Source organism: Ciconia boyciana, chromosome 5 (assembly GCF_034638445.1).
Source record: "Ciconia boyciana chromosome 5, ASM3463844v1, whole genome shotgun sequence".
Taxonomy (NCBI): Eukaryota; Metazoa; Chordata; class Aves; order Ciconiiformes; family Ciconiidae; genus Ciconia; species Ciconia boyciana.
Genome location: NC_132938.1, coordinates 27061147 through 27081397, shown reverse-complemented (window position 1 = coordinate 27081397; position 20251 = coordinate 27061147). Strand labels below are relative to the sequence as shown.

At 40.6% G+C, this 20251-nt stretch overlaps 1 protein-coding gene across 21 annotated transcripts in view; it reads left to right on the top strand.

Moving 5' to 3' along the window:
* APBB2 (amyloid beta precursor protein binding family B member 2) overlaps positions 1 to 20251 on the top strand; it is a 200235-nt gene that overhangs the window by 137458 nt on the left and 42526 nt on the right. For all 21 annotated transcript variants that reach the window (XM_072861648.1, XM_072861652.1, XM_072861654.1 and 18 more), the window contains one exon: positions 16271 to 16417. In XM_072861648.1, coding sequence (XP_072717749.1) covers positions 16271 to 16417 — 147 coding nt within the window. The remainder of the gene's footprint in view (positions 1 to 16270; positions 16418 to 20251) is intronic.

Genomic DNA, 20251 nt, shown 5'->3' with positions numbered 1-20251 from the left:
TTAGAACAAGGAACTTTGTATTTTAGAACAGAGAATGTAACCTAGTTTGAGCATAAAATTTATAGAGAAAAATGAGACCATTATGTGAACAAGCACCGTAATTAAATCGGAGCCTTAACTGTTGTAATCTAAGGTTTTTGAGGAGAAAGAAGCAGCAGAAGGTTTTTAATGCTTGTATACATATCTCCAGATTTGTCTTGTTGATGGTTTTGCCTTGTGCTTGCATCCATTTTCAGGGATGTATGTGAATATCTGTAATTGTAAATCCAAGTAATTTAAATAAGTGTTTTGGCTGTGCCATACACCTGCAGTGACTGACAGGATCAGAAGCTACTTAAATGCAGGAAGACAGTATGTAACAGAGTTAATAATTATAATAGCATTAATGATATATTTTAGGAGAGAAAACAGACTGATCGGGGTACTTAAACTTCTTTGTCATCTTGATTATTTGGCTTGTGATGTTTAAATCAGATGTGAATGAATGTGTTTTGCTTGGCAGGCTGGCAGTTAAAAAGCAAGGGTTTCAGCTGTGCTTGTTACAATGACAAGCAGTAAATTCTGAGCACAATAAATGGAGTTGGAGGAGTGATGAGCATTAGGTACCAGTCCTCAGAACCAGAAAGCTGTTGCTTTCAAGATAAGGCTTACTGTATGGAAAGCATTATAGGGAGGCAGTATTTTGATATGTCTGACTCTTTCCCAGGTGATTTGCACTGGGTAGAATTAGGAGCCCTTCCTGTATGGAGAACCGTGGCAGTATTTGTGTGGGTGAATAACTCATGTGTCATCATCTCCCTTCCCTCTCTGGCTTGCTGTTTAAACTTCAAAATTTATGGAACTGAGACCCATCTGGTGTCAGGGAAATGGGTCAACGCCAAAAGCTTGTCCTCTTTTGTCTATCACAGCTGTTTTTGTCTCTCCTGTTTAGGCAAAACCATGCTGATGACATTTAAACGGGTAATCAAAACTGAGCACTGAATCATTCACAGAAGTGGCTGAGAGGAGCAACACAAGAAAGATGAGAAACTATACATGTTTGGGTGGTTTTTTTTTTTAAATCACTTGAGTCAAAGCACCTTACCTGCCGTCTGTCACTGCCTGATGGGGCCGTTGTGCAGGGGCAGCAGTGACCGCATGCGTGGTCCTGTGGGGGAAGCTCAGCGGTGCTGATGTCGCTTTGCAGCAGGAGAGGCTGTGGGCAGAGCTGTTCAGCGCATCTCCCGCTGCCCCGGGGACAGCACAAGCAGCTGCTGAATGGCCGTATCCCACAGGGACGGGAAGTGGTCTGGAAACAGCAGGGAAAATCTTCACCTGTGGAAAATGCTCTGGGATCTTTAATTCTCACATGGATGGGAAGGGGGTGTAGTAGGTGGATTCCTTGCTAGCCCATTTTACCGAAAATATTGTGAGACTGAAAGAAATCTGATAGGATTTGAAACTGATGACCTGACACTTGGAGAATCAGATTTTTTAGCTCCTTAGGCCCTCTTCTGCCACATGATGTGCCTGAAATATATTTGATTGAAGCTTGCTTTTGCGTGGCAGCAAGCACAGATACCTTTTCTTCATTTCAGCATAAGAGAAGGAAGCTTTTTTTAACTCAGTAAACTCTCTATTGGAAGAATTTGTTAAAGTGAACCTTGTTAGAGATCTTTTAGAGATCTTAAACGTATTTAAACCTATTCATGACAGTGGCCAGTACATTTGAAAAAAAATTAAATAAAAAAATTACATTTCCTCAATGGCACTGAGTAATGCTTTCAGCAAAGGGAACCATGCCACCTTGTGGAAAGCTGAAGTAGTTGTCTTCCCCCCGAGTCTGTCAGCTTCTGCAACGATTGTAGCACTGCAAAAATGCCAGTTTTGGGAAAAGTGTGTCATATAATTCATGTCATTCTTGTAAGAAAAGTGATTTATGCAGCAACACAGTTAAGCATTCAAAATTGTCAATAAACAACAAATGTTTCTCTATACATTATGTGCTTAAGATGCAATTCAGAGCTTTATATCCTTGGCACGCTGGTGCAGGTTGTCTGCACAAGGCCGTAAAAGAGAAGAGGAAGTGGGAGAAAGGGGAGAATGATTACATCCAGCTTCTTGATTTCAGTAATTTATTTTGGTAGGAATTTCTTGAAGAGATGGCTCATTGCATTTGACACGGATCCTAATTCTGCATGTGAAACATGCACAACTGGAAATGAGTTTTGAATTGGTACTTCCCAGGAGACAGATCATAACCTTCCTGGTTAATTTATAGAGCAACCTGCGCCTTCCTAATTGAGTTTCAAGGGAGGTAAAAAGATCCTTTTACCAGTCCTGGACTGTAAATTCCTCTGGACTGTCTCTTTTTACATTGTTGTAAAATATGAAGGCCATGTGCAAAAGTATAGAAAGATGCTAAATTTTTTCCTTGTGGTTGTGCAAAGAAACTGAACCTTCTGGGGAAATTTGTCTCTGTCCCTAGGAATGGGATGAAAAATGGAAAGTGCGTGTGACTCAATTTCTCCAAAATCTGTTCAGAATTGGCCTGTTTGGCCTGACATTTGGGCTTGCCTTTATTCTCTCCTTTTAAATGTGGTTTTCTGCTAAGGCTTAATTTAGTCTTTCTGTGTTAAGCATGGATTTTTGAATTCCCTGTCCACATCAGCCTGTTCATCAGAGCTTCGCTTTCCAGCCTTGCCATTTTAGAGTAGTTTCGGCTATATATCAATGTCTAAGAATGGGAAGAATGTATTTATACCTGTGGAAGTACTAGGCAGTTGCTCCAAAAGTCTGTTTTCTACTTTAGAAGCTAGTAAATGCTCAGGATCTCAAAAGAAAGGAAGAGGAGGAGACTATTTCCAAAAGGGGTAGAGGTAGGAGGTGCTGATATCAGGTATTTAAATTTAATGATTTACCTGTAGGTGAATGAAAACACAGTTGGAGACATGGGAAGTGAGTTGGTGATGAACTCCCACAGATTACCTGGGGATTGGGGGTTTTTGGGGTGATGTGAGGGATGTTTCTGACAAGCTGACCTTTCAGACCGCTTGTGGCTGTCATGAAAGTGGCCTGTAAATAGCACTATGGAAATCATTTTACAAAATACTATGTGCCCCCCAAAGAGTTAATATCCATCTCTCTGCTGCTTTTCTTGCTATGGAGGCAGGTATGTGTGTTTTGGAGACATCCTACACTTCCTTGTTTCTCCAGAAGCAAATATCCTGGCTAGACACTGGGCCTGTAAATAATCAGCGTGTCTTCTTGGTGACAGAGATGAGTCTGATTTCTGATGCAAGTGGACACTTAAGCAGAGAGGAGTTTTTGCCATGTCTAGTAATTCCAGGAAAGGATCATCTTTTCACACTGAAGTCCATAATTGTCTATCACAGTCAGAGTAGCTTCTAAAATTATTGGTGCAAACGGAGTATTCAGCAGTTTCACAGTCCACCTCATGCAGCATATAATCTTCTCATGAGCACATGAAACACTACAAAAAGCCTCAGTTCAATTCATTTCAATGGACTGAATGCAATTAATTAATACGGAGGAGTTTATTCCGTCTTAAGTCTCCTTACAAAAAAAGATTAAATCTAAAAGAAAAATTAGGCATCTTTAACAGTTTTTCTTCCAAAATGGTACTTCTGCTTGTTTTTCGGAATAGGAATTTGTTTCTTTCAAAAACAATCCTTGGTTTTCATTCCGTAGGAAATAGGACCTGTTACAGGGTAGAGGACTGGAAGAAATCTTGAACCCATTCCTTTACCTTTATAGGGAACCACAAGTTTCAAGTTTCTTCTTAAATGTTTTGGGTTTGGGTTTGTTTTTTTTTTTGCCTTGACTAGTCTTAGTGACAAACTGATTCAAGTATTACCTTCCTTTGAAGGTCAAAAAGCTTTTAACATAAACTTTTTGAGGCCATTTTTTATCCTCTTATTCTGTGTTTAGCCATCTTCTAGTGCATTTATAGCAAGCAATTATGTCTCCTCTTCAGCTTAGTTTTATTAAAGTAAACAAGCCAAGTGCTTTTAATTATTCATAATGAGACTAGGAGGGTTGCCATCTTCTTATGAGTCCCTGTTTCCCTGACTGTTGTAGCAGCTCTGTGTTTTCTGTCTCTTATTTTTAACCATGGGCCATCAGATTTGTTACCTTAAGAGGAGTTTTTCCAGGGTCTTGTAGGGGAGCTTTAAAATGTCCATCTTCTCTATTGGAAAGTTCTTGACACATAGTTTCATTTACTTTTTCAACTCCTGAGTAGGTAATCATTTTAGTTGCAACTTAAGCCATAATTACAAGCATTGTTTATAAGAATGAACGGAAGCAAAGTTCTGGTCTTCATCTCAACAATTTGCATAGCACCTTGGTCAGGAGGGGGGAGTTGGTTGTTTTGTTTTGTTTTGTTTTGTTTTGTTTTTTCAAAGGATCTTCTTGCCAGTAGCTGAAAGTTTCTTGTGAACAGCAGAATTTTGTATTTCAGGGATTAGCGTAAACAGTGCGTACATAGTTCTTTTAACACTAAGCTACTCCCAATATAAACTAAGTGCATCTTTGGAAATACTGGTTTTTGCATTGATTAGATAGTTTGGAAATACAGGAAAGCTTTCACAAAATGCAGGAAAGCAGATTATGCTCACTGCTCATGGATCTTTCCTAAATGATGTTCTTAAGTATTTTAAATCAAAAGAACTATAGAGTAAGAGTTAAGTAGTTTTAAAAAAATTGTTTCCTTTTGGTATTGGCTTATCTTAGGCTTTCAGAGGGAAGAATGATAATCTGGGAATAAAAACTTAAAAAAAAAAAAACCAACCTCAAACAAAAACCCAATGTAAAACCAAAATAAACATTGTAGTGGAGTTTGGGGTTAGGGTTTTTTCCTTGTTTCTTTCAGACACAAAAAGGTGCCTGTAGTTTCTTCCACCTCTCACCATCCGGGTAGTCATTTTAGTAGCTTTCAAAACTATGAGTCAAAACACAGATCTTCTGTTTGAAACATCCAGTGAATAATCAAAAAGAGGTCAATCTTGACAATTACTGTAGTATAGCAAAAGCTTATCCATCTTTCCATCCTTGCAGCTTCTAGGTAGCAATGGTGAGTGATGGGGACGGCAGTTTCTAAACTGGTTGTTTGGCTGGTTGGTTCTGAATCTGGCTGTCTGCCATTAGCAGCATTAAGGCACCCTCCCAGCTATGGAGATGCTGCAGGTAAATGGTGCAGGTGTTAGAAAACATTCTGCTTCACGAGCAGTTTTAGAAATAGCAGACTAAAGCACTAAAATACATCTCCTCAACAATTTTTTTTTAAATACTGTCTTTTTCATTTTGTACATCAGAATTTCTGGAGAGTGTGTTTGCTCATTCATTCTGTCTCCGTGATTGATACTTATTATTATTGACATCTATTGTGTCATTAGGTGATGTTATAAGTGATAATGTCATGATGTGAGGTACATCATAATACTGAATCACAGAATCTTATAGGTTGGAAAAGTAAGATCATCGAGTCCAACCATAAACCTAACACTACCAAGACCACCACTACACCATGTCCCTAAGCACCTCATCCAAATGTCTTTTAAATACTTCCAGGGATGGCGACTCAACCACTTCCCTGGGCAGCCTGTTCCAATGCTTGATAACCCTTTCAGTGAAGTAAAATTTCCTAATATCCAGTCTAAACCTCCCCTGGTGCAACTTGAGGCCATTTCCTCTCGTCCTCTCACTTGTTACCTGGGAGAAGAGACCGACCCCCACCTCTCTACAACCTCCTTTCAGGTAGTTGTAGGGAGCGATAAGGTCTCCCCTCAGCCTCCTTTTCTCCAGGCCAAACAACCCCAGTTCCCTCAGCTGCTCCTCATAAGACTTGTGCTCTAGACCCTTCACCAGCTTCGTTGCCCTTCTCTGGACACGCTCCAGCACCTCAATGTCTCTCTTGTAGTGGGGGGCCCAACACTGAACACAGTATTCGAGGTGCGGCCTCACCAGTGCTGAGTACAGGGGCACGATCACTTCCCTAGTCCTGCTGGCCACACTATTTTTGATACAAGCCAGGATGCCATTGGCTTTCTTGGCCACCTGGGCACGCTGCTGGCTCATATTCAGGCGGCTGTCAACCAACATGCCCAGGTCCTTTTCTGCCGGGCAGCTTTCCAGCCACTCTTCCCCAAGCCTGTAGCGTTGCATGGGGTTGTTGTGACCCAGGTGCAGGACCTTGCACTTGGCCTTGTTGAACCTCACTGATTTCTGTCTAGAGGATATTTGCTTCCACCTTGTCCCTAAATGGAGTCTTGTTTAATCAAATATGAAGATTAGGCCAGGGCAGAGGAAGACATAGCGTTTTCCCATATCTAAGCAATTCACTTTTTTTGAAGGTATACAGAGTTACAATATGTTTAGTAGTTATAATATATGTATAATATAAATATCTGGGATAATGTAGTTTAATTTCTTGAGCCCTTCAAGATTTATAATTGCATCCTGCAAGATGTTACATGTCTTTCACTGTTAGAAATCCCACGTATCTCTGGGACCTAATTAGATGCAAACCTTTCGTGCCGGATCAGGACATGAGTGACTGAACAGCAGGAGAGATGTAGAGGGAGAGATTTTACTTGTAGCCTTCCTTAGAAAAATATATTGCAAAGCCATTCCTCATGTGAAAGAGAATGGAAACTGCTTTAAAATTTACCATTAATTTCCAGGTTTGTAATGCAATAATTATGTCTTGAATTTGTGGGCATTATCAGTATTTGCTTTATTAAGATATACGGTACAAAAGGTTTGCATTGGGCTGCCAGATTTCTACAGAATTGGGAAAAGAGAAGATAAAATATAATAACACTTTTGTTTCAAATCCAAATATCTTCTTGGCCCATAAAGTTCCAGTATTGACAGCGACTTTGTCTGCCGCAGGTCTTGACCAGGAATTGTTGGAGTAGTAAGAACCTAGATAGCAATTACATTACAGGAGGATAAATGATGCAGATGGGAGCTGTGTGGGTCACACTTTTCCCTTGAAGCAATTACTACCTTGTGCGTGCCATGGGCGGCCGGGTTGCAGGGACAGTTTAGGTGCAGGGCAGTGACGGCTCTCCCCGTGGGGAGGTAGCTTCCCTGGCTGCCAGCTGGGCAAGGCGGCACCAGAGCCAGCGTGCCCTGCCTCTGAAATCACAACTGTGGGGCACCGAATGCCCTCCCGTGGCCTCCAAGTAATGGGAAACCTTTTCCAAAGTGAAACAGTGCTGTTAAAATTGTAGCTACTCAACCAGGAAGTGCCGGACATGTTTGAGAAAACATGAATATACCTATTTTTTATTTTTTTTAATGATGATGTTTCTTCCAGTGATGGCTATTTAAGAAGAGTTTTCTGTTGGTTCACTAGGTCAAGGTGCCAGTGTCATCTTCAGTACCGTTTCTCATGGAGATGCATGGCGCAGTTTTTCTTGCCTGGGGTCTGCGCACAGCATCTTGCTGCATACAACCATTTAACAAACCATGGCTGTTGTGCAGAACACAAGAAAAACCTAGCTGCTGCTGTAAGAGATTTTTTTTTCCTTGGAAAAATCTGCACTTCCTAATATTTTAATGTTTCTTATTTTGTTTTTAATCACAATTTATTCACTGTTTTGTGGTGCAGCACAGTAAACTTTCTGGACCAGCAGTACTTTGTGTATGATTGATGAAGGAGCCCTCGGGAGAGGACAGAAACTGTGTACTCACGTCCCACGGGCAAAAAGCTCCTGTTGCCATTCTGCAGACCGATAGATTTGGTGCACAGGGAGCTCCCAGTTTGGCTCAGCCTCTGCTGATATTGCTGGCAGACCTCCCCATCAGCTCGCCAGCAGCTTTGCTAATACACTGCAGAGATAATCACAGCTTTCAGCCCTTCATACTCCCCACTGGAGACCAACCATTTCACCTCTAAAACAATATATAGCTTCTGTCAGCTCCAGTTTTAGAATGGCCTGTTGATTGTGAACTGCCTCTTGAATGTCTGTTCATCATAGTTCATTTTGTAGCAGCACAGATCAGATGATATTTTTGTATTTCTCTTCAATTATTTACATTAGCTTGACAGTTTAGGGTGGCTCACGGAAATAGCCTGCTCAAGTCTGCAATGTCACAAAGTTTACCATTCCATTGCATAGATTTTTAATGAAAAGTGCAGAGTGTGTATTTGTGTGTGTATATAAAATATATATATATATTTATGTATTATATATATGTTATATATTGTATATACACAGTTTGAAAACAACATAGTACAACCGTGGTGGGTTACTTGTCCCTTGTGGACCTGCTGAAAGGTACATTTATGGAGGAAGTTAATTAAAAAATCAATTAAAATGGAACATTGTGTTGAATGACAGAGCAATATTTAGATAGCTCTAGCCAGCATGTATATTTATTTTGGTATTAGTTCTAACTCTAAATTTAACTTTAAAAAAACAGAGGTCTTCCTTGTGAAAATTTCCTGTATTTCATCAAAGAGAAAAGGGAGTGGGAGGTAATATTTATCTCTTAAGAGATTTAAAAACATGAGATATGCAGTACATCATAATGCCATGTTGCTCCTACGCGGGTGTGTGTTATTCCATATGCTTGAAGATGATCGCTCCACGGTGCTGCAGGGGGGCAGCGTGACAGTAAGTGGGTCCTCAAATGTGGGAGGCCCACCAGGGCTCAAGATTTCTGGACTCAGGATTCGTGTTAATTTGAGTCTTTTTCAAAGAGTGGGAATCGATCAAAAGTGATTTAACTTCATTGGCTTTGGATCCTGTTGTAAACATAATTTCCTCAGAAAACAAATTACTCTTAACAATGTTGCTTCTAAAGAGCCATGAAATCCTGACTCTAGTGAAGTCCAAAGGTTTTTATCCATTGATTCAGTAAGGTTGAGAGTTCACCTAAAAAAAAAAATAAATAAAAAAATAAAAAACCTTTAAACCTCTAAGTTGGATGTCATGCATATTACCTTTGAAATTATGCCCCACAATACTGAATAAAGTGCTGTTGGCTGCATTAGAACCACTTACATATATCACCCTGTGGAAGAGCCCTCATCAGAAAAATACAACATTTAAAGTTAAAGATAACAAGTGCAGAGCATTAGTTTTTAAGAATGAATGCACGCATTCTTTCATGCCCCGTAAAATCCTGCAGGGCTTGTCTTTACTGACAAAGCATACGTATGTTTGTTGGGGTCATTTTTGTGTGTTGCAGAATAATGAAACCTGCTTGAGTTATCCTAACAGTTCAGTTATTCTGCAAGATGGACCCTAATTTAAGCATCATTGCAACGATCATCCTTTATTAGTTTCTGGTGAAAAATATGATGGCCTTTTCTTCACTGAGGAATCATGTTTTTTATTTCACTGTATTAAAATGAAACCCCAAACACCCTTAATAACTCAAAGCAAAGTCCATAAACGCATCCCTTTAAGATGTGAAGTCAAGATATCTGCAAAGCATTTAAAATCAAAGCCTATTCTTTACTGAGAAGACTGGAGAAAAGAATAAGGTGATTTTAATTTCTTCAGAGCTACATATAGCAAAAGGGTATTAGTAGAGAATAATAGTGTCCATTCTATTTTTGCTCAACTGACTAGATTTTTACTTGATTCAGAAATATAGTAATGAATAAGAAATTGGGATTCAAAAAATCTTGAGCCAACGCAATGGTCCTGCAACATTTATTTGCCTGGATAGAGCAGATTTGACCTCTGGCTGTGAGCCAGCAGGAACCACTGAGACAGAAGTATTAAACTCAAAACAAGAGAGGGACTTTTGTCATCCTACGTGTTGGAGTCTGCGAGTCTGGAAAAAATGAGACTGTAGTGTCTTGGAGAATGAGTGAGGGACCATGGAAGCAGAAAGTTCAATATTGACCTGCTCTAGAGAAGTAATTTATTATAAAGGTTATTTTACAGTGTTTGTAAAGCCCTCATATTTTATTCCACAGAAGTTTAGTTTACAGTCATCTGCTTGAAATAGCAATTATTAGTGGATTTCTGAATTCTGTTGTGACCTGAATATCTGTGTTCTTATTTTTGTATGGCATGCACATTTTCAGCATTCAAATAAGACAACATGAACTGCAACAGAAAGCTGGAAATGTTGAGAAATCTTATTAGCATGTTTTTGACTCTGCATTTTGAAGTTTTTGTAATTAAGAATTTTTATGTGACAACTGTCAGTATTTCTCTGAGAAAATGGATGCATTGCAGTCTATTCGCATTGATTAAATGAAAGTGTTTGCTTGTTCGTTAATTGCATAAGATCACTTTACTCTTTTGTTACTCAGTTTAGCTTTGATCATCTCCAGTATTTTCATCTGGAATCAACGCAAGCTTTGTTCATGTATAGCCGGCAAATATACTGGAACATATTTCTTTCTCAGAATAGGGTGGCTATATTTTAAGAGTCATGATCTTCCAACGCATAAAATAAAATGATAGTTTGTTTTATTTTTAAACTATAAAATAAAATGTAAGTGGAATTTCCAGGATTGTGTTGGCTGCATAAGAAACGGTTAATTATGTGACCTACATGCTGTGTCTCAGGCATAAGCCTGCTCAGTGGTCTGTGATAAAAGGCCTTATTAAATACTGTAATGATTTACGTATGTCTGCGGACAGATACAATCTTTAAAAAGGGAAAACATAAAGGGAAACAATGGGAAATCCAAGTCCTTTAGGCTCAGAAGTAGAAAAGAAATTAGTAGCACATATTTAGATCATGAAGGCAAACATACTCTAATGTAGATGTTCATAGTGGCTACCAAAAGCTGTGTGACCTGAAAAACAATCATTCTGTGTATTTGTAATGTTCATTAGTTTGTTGTTCTCAAACTGATGTTCTAATCTGACTTTTCCCTGTTAATGGGATCTTTCTACCCATGCCCTTATGATCCATCCAGTTTCCAATACTACTCTGCCATCAGTCTTGTGTAATTGATCTCTTGCCCTCTGTCTAGTAGGGCATTGTATCTGCTTCGGTTTTCTTGATTTTTTTTTAATTATTATTTTTTTAAAGGTACATGCTTAGCACTACATGAGGCAACAGCTAGAGTGTGGCATTTGCTTATGTGCAGAGATTTGTCATGGTTCTGCATTCTTGTCAAAGCTCCTTCTGGAGTTCCTCTTGGAAAAGCTGCTGCAGAGCGAACCCTGCCCTGTGGTGAAGCGTTTGCAGTGCCAAAGAGCAGAAGTGTGAACCACGATTCATTCGTTCCTTCAAATCTAAAGCTCCCCAGCTTTAGGCGATGTTTTAGATCAGAACTGCACTGCAAGGGAGGTTTACAGCCTTTTACAGCGTTTGGATTACAGCATTTATGAGTTTGGTTCTTTGGCTACAGATCATTAACCCTTAAACATTAATTGGATTTGCAGCCATGCAAACATATGTTCCCCAGAACTGTAAAACTGAGCAGTGATACCTGTGTTTTCATTTCTGTTCACCTGTCTTTTCATGGGGCAGTGTGTGATAAGGTGGCCTTTTTTTCCCCTGTGTATTTTCTTTGCACGACGTCCTGTGTTAGCCTAGCAGGAAATGTGAAGTCTCCAGTCGAGATAAAATTACAAGGTTGTTGACATACCATGGTTTATATATTTTTTTCATTCACATGTCTTAGACACACAGTGTTCATGGTAGTATCTTTGATCCTTCCCCATCCCAAACAGCAATATCCAAATGATCCAAATACAGTATACACTTCCTAAATCTGTCTTTCATCCTGCTGTATTTATCAGCTTTTTTTGTTCTCTTCAAACCTGGTTTTCTTTGCCATCTCTTGGAAAAAATCTGGGAACAGTAGTTTCAAGCAGGTAGGAAAAGCATGTTTCGCTTGTCTTTATTCAGATGTGGTTATTTAAGCATCCTTTTTAGAGTTTTGATTTTAAGATAAAGCAGAGGGTCTGACCAGGCACAAAAAACCTGTAAGATTTTATTTTGTAAGTTAATAGTAATAATGTATAACATGATACAAGGGTTATTTGTTTACTGTCCAAGGGAGAAAAGAAATGAGGTAGACTACTGTAAGCCAAAAGTTGGCATCTGGATTACTTTGAAATTATCATTTGCCAATAATCATGATTTGCTAGTAATTATATGTGAGCCTCGAGTAGAGGTACTTAACCAACTAGCTTTACCAGGAATGTCTGTTTTACTGAGCTCATAGACCCTTAGTCAAGGAGAGCTGCACTCTGGTTTTCAGCTTGACTTGTTTTGACGCTAGATACTAGTTCCAGGAGAAAAGAGGGTGCATTAGCAAAGCTCTTTCAGGTCAAAGGAAGCACTTTGGCTCTTGGCTGGTAAGTACTGTTGGTGGGAGCCAGGCAACTACGATGCTGGATTAGTGTGCTATGTAACTAAGCAATTCTGCTGTTGTGGCTAGCTCAGCTAGCCCTGGTTTAAGAATTAGGTCATACCTGATTGGAGACACTAGGTGGTTTGTTTCTGCTGGGTTTTGTGGTTCTGTTTTAAAGAGTACCTCTGAGTCAAATAATTAAGTGGGGGGGACACCCACCAACAATAAAGCATGAAGTGGATCCTTTATAAGAGAGATCTAGAATTGCTGGCAATGCACAGAGAGGGAGGGATTCAGGCATGCGTGCACACGCTTCCACACCCCCCCCCCACCCCCCGTGTGTGTATGTATACTTCTGTTATCTATTATACTGATGATAAATGAACCATGGTATGTATCACATCTTATTCTGAGTCCTCATATTTTCTAGTGCTGAAATCTGCATGAAGGTCTGCCATCACTTCTGAGTCATGCCAGCATGTGTATTCAGTTAGAGCCAACCAAGAAGTAGAATATTTTTGGTCTTTAAGTGTATTTTGAGCAAAAGAATGTTTCTTGTATGTGTATCCTCAGGTACATAGGCATTGTGTTGCTTTGTGGGTTTTATTGAGAGGTTTTTTGTTTGTACTGAGTCTCTGGGAATTCAGGGTTTTTTTATGAAGCTGTTATGAAGCATTTTATTTGGGTTATGGTAAGGGCTTCTTGTAAAAAACACAAACAAAAACTTGCCAGGTGCCAGAAGCCAACTGGGTTTCTCACCTCTACCTGGCTTGGAAGCACGGAGAGGGACTGCAAGTGGGGAAGGAAGTCAAGGCCTTCACACAGAGAGGAATACGTGGGATGGACAAGAAGAGTGTCCCATTGAGCTCGCTCTACTGTCATGACAGTGGGCTGGGAAGGGAAGGAAATACAGTGGATGCCACCGCTGGAGGATTTTAAACATAGTATAAAAATGGGCAGGAAAGAAATACCAGAACAGTTCACCATTTTTACTAATAAGAGATTTACCTGCTGTCAACTTGAACTGATTGTCTTTCACCAGTTTTTTGCCTGCTTAAGGTATACTCTGTTCAGTGCAAGGACTATATTTATCTTATAAATATAAGCATATTATATTTATCTTGCAGATGTAGTTGAGATATGAAGAATAATGAGGAAACAATATGCTTAGTGTATGTGTTTAGTTCTTCACCTCTCTTAAGATGATTTAGAAATGTTCCTCTCTCCTAGTATTCTGTTACTCAATTTAATATTGAACTACTTGTAAAAAACCCCTTTCTTCTGGCACAGTAAAAATCTGTATTTTAAAAGCTTGCAGAGATAAATATTTAATACCCCAATGGGCATTGCAGCACTTTCAGCAAGATTCATGAGCATCTGATGTGCCAAAAACAATTCTGCAATCTTGACATTAGATGACCTTAATAATTGCTAAAAAATTGATATTTTAGTATCTCGCGTAGCCCTGAAGTGAAGAGCACCCCTGAGTGGTGACCCCCCTTTGTTTCCTCTTTCACCTTCTCCTTTATCTCCCTTTAAAATGGGACAGCCAGCGCTTTTGTGGGTTTCCAACAGAGCTGGGTCAGGAAGCTACAGCGTAGGAGAATTTGCATATTGGTTTCCTTGTTTGCAAAGAAAAAAACCCCCAAAAACACACAAAAAAACCCCAGCCACAAAAAATCCGAAGGCATGGGAGGCTTTCATTTTTTACCTATACTCACTCAAGGGTTTCACACAATTTGCAGAGTGTATTTGCTGTCGAATACCTTAGATGAGACGCATCATTAGAGACTCGTTGGAGTAGGTACCAGAGGCGCAAGAGGCAGGCTCTTGGGCTGCGTTTTCTGCGTGGCAAAGTCGGCTGGAGGAGGAGAGAAGTTTTAAGGGGAAGGAAGGAGAAACGCCTTAATCTTTTTACCCACTGACGAATTTTATTCCTCCCTTACTTTGCCAAAGTTGACATATTATACATATTTAAAATACCTTGGTGTTTGGGGGTCTTTTTTTGAGGACAGTGGTTCCCAAATGGCACACCGGTGATGGTGCGGGAGCTTGATCTCCTCACTGACTTCACAGCAGTTTTTAGAAGGCGGGAAACGGCTCTTCAGTGTCTGCGTTTGAGCTCTGAAGCTGATTTATTTGCTGCATCTCAAGAAGAGGCACTAATAGGTGACTCCAGCGTGGACCTGCTGTTGCTGCTCCGGGCGGTGCGGCTGCGTGGGCAGCGTGTCGCTGGGGGCGGCGCGGCTCCCCGCCGCCACGGGTGCCGGGCTCCTGCGGGCAGCCGGCGGGAGGGTTGCCTGCCCCGCGCCCGGGGGCTGCCGGCAGCAGGGCGAGCTCTCTGGCACAGGGCGGCAGCACTGGGCAACGAGTGTTGGTCTTTGCAAGGTCCACATTGCGCTGAGTGCCTAACAGGGGACTGGACTGACCGAAACAATTGCAAGTCAGTTCGCCAGAACAACGTAGCGTTTCAGGACGGCATAACGTGTCAGAAGAAACGAGTGAAGAACACTGAAGCAAGCAGGGTACCAAGGACTGAGTACTAATTGACGTCAGTACTTGATCCGTTTTGGCAAGGGGAGGCTCGGGGTTACGCGTTACAAGAACAGAGATGTTATATGATGGCAGATTTTCAGTCATTAATTGTAAAGTGTCTCACTTCTACTTTTGGAACTTGTGCTTGCCGAATCCTGTTAGCAAAGAGGATTTGGCTGTAAGAAGTGAGTGCAACTTCATGTCCGTGCTGGCGCACTATCTAATCACTGACTCGAGCAAAGAGTCGCAGGGAAGCCAGAGCTCAGAGGTGGGGTGGGTTTGATTTGGCAGCGTTCAGTGGCAGTGTCTGTTACCATGATAAGTACCTAGAAGACAGCAGGAATTTAGTATGGGGTTGTTCAGGAACCATTATTGCTGAACCTTTAGGGCCCATCATAAACGTTTAGTGTGCCTATTAAGGAGGTACAACAGCAAGTCTCTTGTGCATCCTTCGCTGGTGGTGCATTACCATTTGAGAGAGAGATACCCATAGTGTTCTCTGGAGAAAAGCTTGGTCTCGTAGACAGACTCCCATTGACGTAGTGTGAGGTCTGTATTTCACCCACCGTAAAGCCTGAGAGCAAATGTGCGGGGTTTTTTTCAGAATTAAAGCTTTTTATTCTCTACCCTAGTAAATGTAGGGTAGAGATGGTACCATTCAATTTCTCCCATTTTGTTTTGTTTGCGAAAAGCACCATATGTGCAAAGTAATGTCGCCTTGGCTTGTTCTGCCAACTGAGTGCTCTGGTTGGCTAAACATCCTTCTGCTAAAAAACTGTATAATTAGATTGTTTTATTTTAAAGGTCATTTTTAATTTCTTCTAGAAAAAGCCTGCTTTCCTCTTATGATACTGTATCTTTTTGTTAGTGCTTTGAATTTGTTATTGTTTGCTACCTTACTTAAACTTACTGTAGAAATGATTGCTGTAATCCATTAAAAAAATTAATTTTCTGGTTAAAAGCCAGGCAGTGAGTGTGAATCTCACAACAGACATAATCCAATAGTATTTTCTTTCTTTTCAATTAGAGCTCTAGATACTAGCTAGAATTTCAGTTCTACTGTTTCTGTAGTTGTGCTGTTTCCTTTATTTCTCTGTGTTTGTGTGTGTCCTACTATTTACTGCTCCCTTGTTTCCTCCTTTATATTAACAAAACCATTTTATTGTAAAGCATTACTGTTACCTCCACAGATACCTTTCCTGGCAAGTCTTGTATTCTTCTTTGTTCCTTCAAATGTTTTCACCTTGCCACTCTCAAATTGTATTTTAATTTACTTATCTTTGAGCATAAGCTCATCTACAAGGCCTTGATTTTGTTCCCCTCCTAGCTGGGGATCTTTAACCTTAACTGACTAGTTTCTGTTACATTCCAAGATTTCCATAGCTGGATACAGCAGCGTGTTGTGTGCTCCGATACATGTTCAGATATTTTCTGGTTTCTTTTTAGTGCTTTGCTGTGCGATCTCTGGGCTGGGTAGAAATGGCAGAAGAAGATCTGGCTCCTGGAAAAAGCAGTGTTGCTGTGAACAATTGCATCAGACAACTCTCTTACTGTAAAAACGACATCAGAGACACTGTTGGCATTTGGGGAGAGGTAAGAACAGGGTGAACTTCTCCTCCTCTTGGAACATCCCTCTTGTGTCGAAAACATCTTGAAAGAACAAGTCTGTAAGCAAGTATGTCCATGCTCTGTGTTTGGGATTTCCCTGTCCTACCTGGCACTGCCAAAAAATATAAAAGGGTTCAAGGAAAGTGTTGATGTTTTTGTTCCAGACTGCTCAGGACAGCAGATGCCACAAAGATCTTACCTTCATGTTTACATCTGTGCTAGTACACACTTGTGCAATAACAGTGGTGGGGGACACACAAGCCAAACTGTTGAAATCAGTGGAAGTCTTTCTCCTGACCAGAGGTTTGCGAGTGGTGCTTTGGAACAGCATTTTCACAGGTTTCCCAGTGACAAAAGGGCTTTAAGGAAACCTAGACTGGTGTGACCCGTGCCTCTGAAATGTATGAGAAGATTGAGACTGACGGACAGATGGCGTATTTTAAGATGATTATTTTATCAGTGTTTCAGAAGGAAGTTAATTTTATGTCATCAGTCTGTCTGTTGATTCTTCTCCAATAACTCTTGAATCTGTTCACCAGTGTCATCCGGTTTTGAAGGATGCCAAATTCCCACACACTGAAGGAAAAACAGAGAGCCCAGCTCTCCTCTTCCTTGGTTTGCTGATGGGTCAGTACACCTTCATCAGCTGAACCACGCAAGCTCTGTGCTTCTTTCTGAATTGGCAGCAATGACAGGATAATGCTGTGGGGGCTCAGGGGGAAACATGAAGGAAGCTGGAGGTATTGTGACTTGGAAAAGAGGTGTGCTGGGGTTAGATGAAGGAGTGGAAGGTGTGGAGGGGTCAGTAAGTGAAACAAGAAGAAAGGAAAAGGTGGGGTTATAGTGGTGGGACGTACAAAGGACATAGGAGACAAACCCATAGGAAAACATCTTTGTTATTTCATTGTTCATGGAACAACTTAAACTTCAACCAAATCTTATGCTCTTCCTTTCTCCTGACATGTTTTCAGGAGGGTTACGCTAATGTGGATTTACAACACAAGATGTGAATGCAAAAGTGATGTAAGAATGAATGTTGTAACCTTCACTTGTGTGATCTAAGAGAAATGGCACTGCCAAACAGAAGAGGAATTAAAAGAAAGACTTGTCTATTTCTGTAAAAATTTTAGGAAAAATATCCTTCAGTCTCCCAAGTTATTGTTACAGTCTAAGGTTTGAGTCCAGTGTCCTGGCTATGACCACAACAATGCAGAGATGCTTCAGAGGAGCAGCAGGGAGAAAGTGCCTGTTTAAAAGTGGTAGTGATGTTTCAAGGGACACACTCAGAGTGCCCTGTCTATTTAAAGTCATTTCAGAAGGGTCTTTCTATGCAAGAAATGTGTATTGTACATATAAATGAACAAGATAACATTGGTCTCCCTTTTTCTTACTTCTGGTAACAGTTTTATTTAGTTAATATAGCTAGACAAGCAGTTAGCGGTGTGTCAGTCATGGACTTTGGACTGACTTCTGACCCTGGGAGGGAAAAACCCCCACTCTCTTTACATGTGTGTAATCCCATCCATTTTTCAGATGACAGAACGTCAATCAACTTGAAATATATTGTTTACTTTGAAATCATGTGCTTTATTCTGGTTTAAGAGTTAATGTTCACTGGTTTAAGAATTAATGTTCACATTTTTCCATATTTCTCTGTGTCAGTCCCATTGTTCTTTGGAAACCCTTGCAGGTTTTCAAGCCAAACTGGTGAAAAGTTTTGGTCCTCTTGAATGGAAGTTTTAATTAAGAATGCTATTCATTAAAAAATAAAAAAAATTAGCCTGACAAAACAAGAGAGACACTGTGCTTGAATAGGTGGCCCCCGAAGTAAATTGTGTTCTTGATTTTAAAAGAAATCATTACAACCACATTTTTCTGCTGGCAATGTAATGCTTCAAGAGTGATTGGAAGAGGCACGTTTTAGAGAGGAATCTGAAAAAAGCATGCTTGTCACTGACATATCAGATCGAGCACATACAGCAGAAATCTATTATGAAGCTAGAACTGATGACTGCAGATAGAGGTTTTAAGATTGCCTAAAGATTTATTTTAGCTAGAATGTAATGAAAGTGAAATTGGGACTAGGACCATCCCCAAGTTTTCATGATTTAAAAACACAAAACACAAAAAACCTCACACCCTGGGTAAAATCCTGACCCTGCAGAAGCTTTGTCACTGGCTTTAATGTGGGATTTCACGCCCTCCGCTCCCCTCCAAAAGAAATGCCCTGTAAATTTCTAACTTCCACAGTTCTGTAAAATCTAAGAAGAAAAACACAACTCGTCTGTTTGCGTTGGTACTTTGCCATGCGTTATATTCCTGTACATTACAAAATCACTTACATGAAAAAGACACATTGTTGCCATTGACCTACATACGACAGTATATAACACTTCCCTGAAAGACTGCTGGGACTGAGTCTGTCTTTCCTTCCTTCAGTTTCCCTGTGTGGCTCTTCCCGTGAGAGCCTTCCTCATCTTGGACCATCAGGTCTCTGCAGCTCTTCAGCAGTCTGAGACATTGAGGCCTATGTTCAAGCTCCCAGTCTGTCTAAATTATTTCTTCTTGCCCTCTGCAGTGTTTTCATCTCTAAAATAGCTTTTGTATAATAAGGCAACAAAACTTAGCAAAATATATTGCTTCTGGCCGCGGCCAAGCTATCTCTTGAGCATTGCAGGGATAATTTTCTGTGACTTATGTTGCTTATCTGCCCATTCTCCAATCTTTTCCAGCTAATTTGGATTCGGTTTTATTACCCTAATCCCAGTGTATTTTGCATGATGAACAGATTTTACCTTCTTGTAACAATTTCCTTCTGGAACAAATATATAAGTAGAAGATGGGTCCAAAAAGCAATCTTTGTGACACTCGGTAACATTCTTCACACAATCTGTTTACTGCTTCTGACCTCCAAGCAAATTTCTCAGCCTTTTTCTTTGTGATGACTGTTTTCTGTTTGGTTTCCTTCATCATCCTGGTCTGCCTGGTGCTATCCTGGCTTCTGTGTTTTCCTGTTCCTTTATTTCCTGTTTCTTTTTCTGCATGTCACAAGCATTCAGTGCTGCTGATTCACCCCATTTACATGCATGGTTGTCACAGCTACATCTGTTTCTGCTTCTCTAGGAGCAGCCTATATAGCCAGCCTTGCATCTTGGCCACAGCTGTACTTTTTCCATCAGGCAAAATGTTCTTGTGTTGGCATGGCATATACCAGCCTGTGTCCCCTTCCTTTCCCACACCCCTCTCGGCGCTTGCGCTGCCAGCTCTGTGTCACAGCTCCCTTTGAATCCCTATTAGAGGGAGAGGGAGATCGGGGGGGTGGGAGAGGTGGCCAGCAGTGCCTGCCTCTTGCTGCCTAGCCTGGAAACCCTGGAGGCAGGCCCTCCCAGCGTGACATGAATGTGCGTCTTCCACAGACACAAAATTAGATGTGATTAAGACTTGAGCCACTGTAACCAAGCGGGAAGAGGGTTTCTGTGTCACTGAGGTGAAGAAAAAGGTAATTTTTGAAACATTTGTCAGTAGGAAGTCAGACCTCTTCCATTCTTTCTGTTCATTTATAGATTCTGGCACAATAGAGAGGAAACAAATTACTCTATATTTAGCTGATAGCTCCCACCTTCTTCTTCTTCTTATCAGCAGGAGCTTATCTTACCTCTCAGAATAGGTCCAGGATCATTTCCGCGGGATCTCACAGTCTGCAGAGTAGATGTACAGCCTCTGAGAAGAGAGCTATTACATGTGATAGAAGAGGCAGCAGACCTTTTGCAAATGCTAGCCACAGAAGGAAGATTAGCATTTGTGAATTAGCATCAAAAG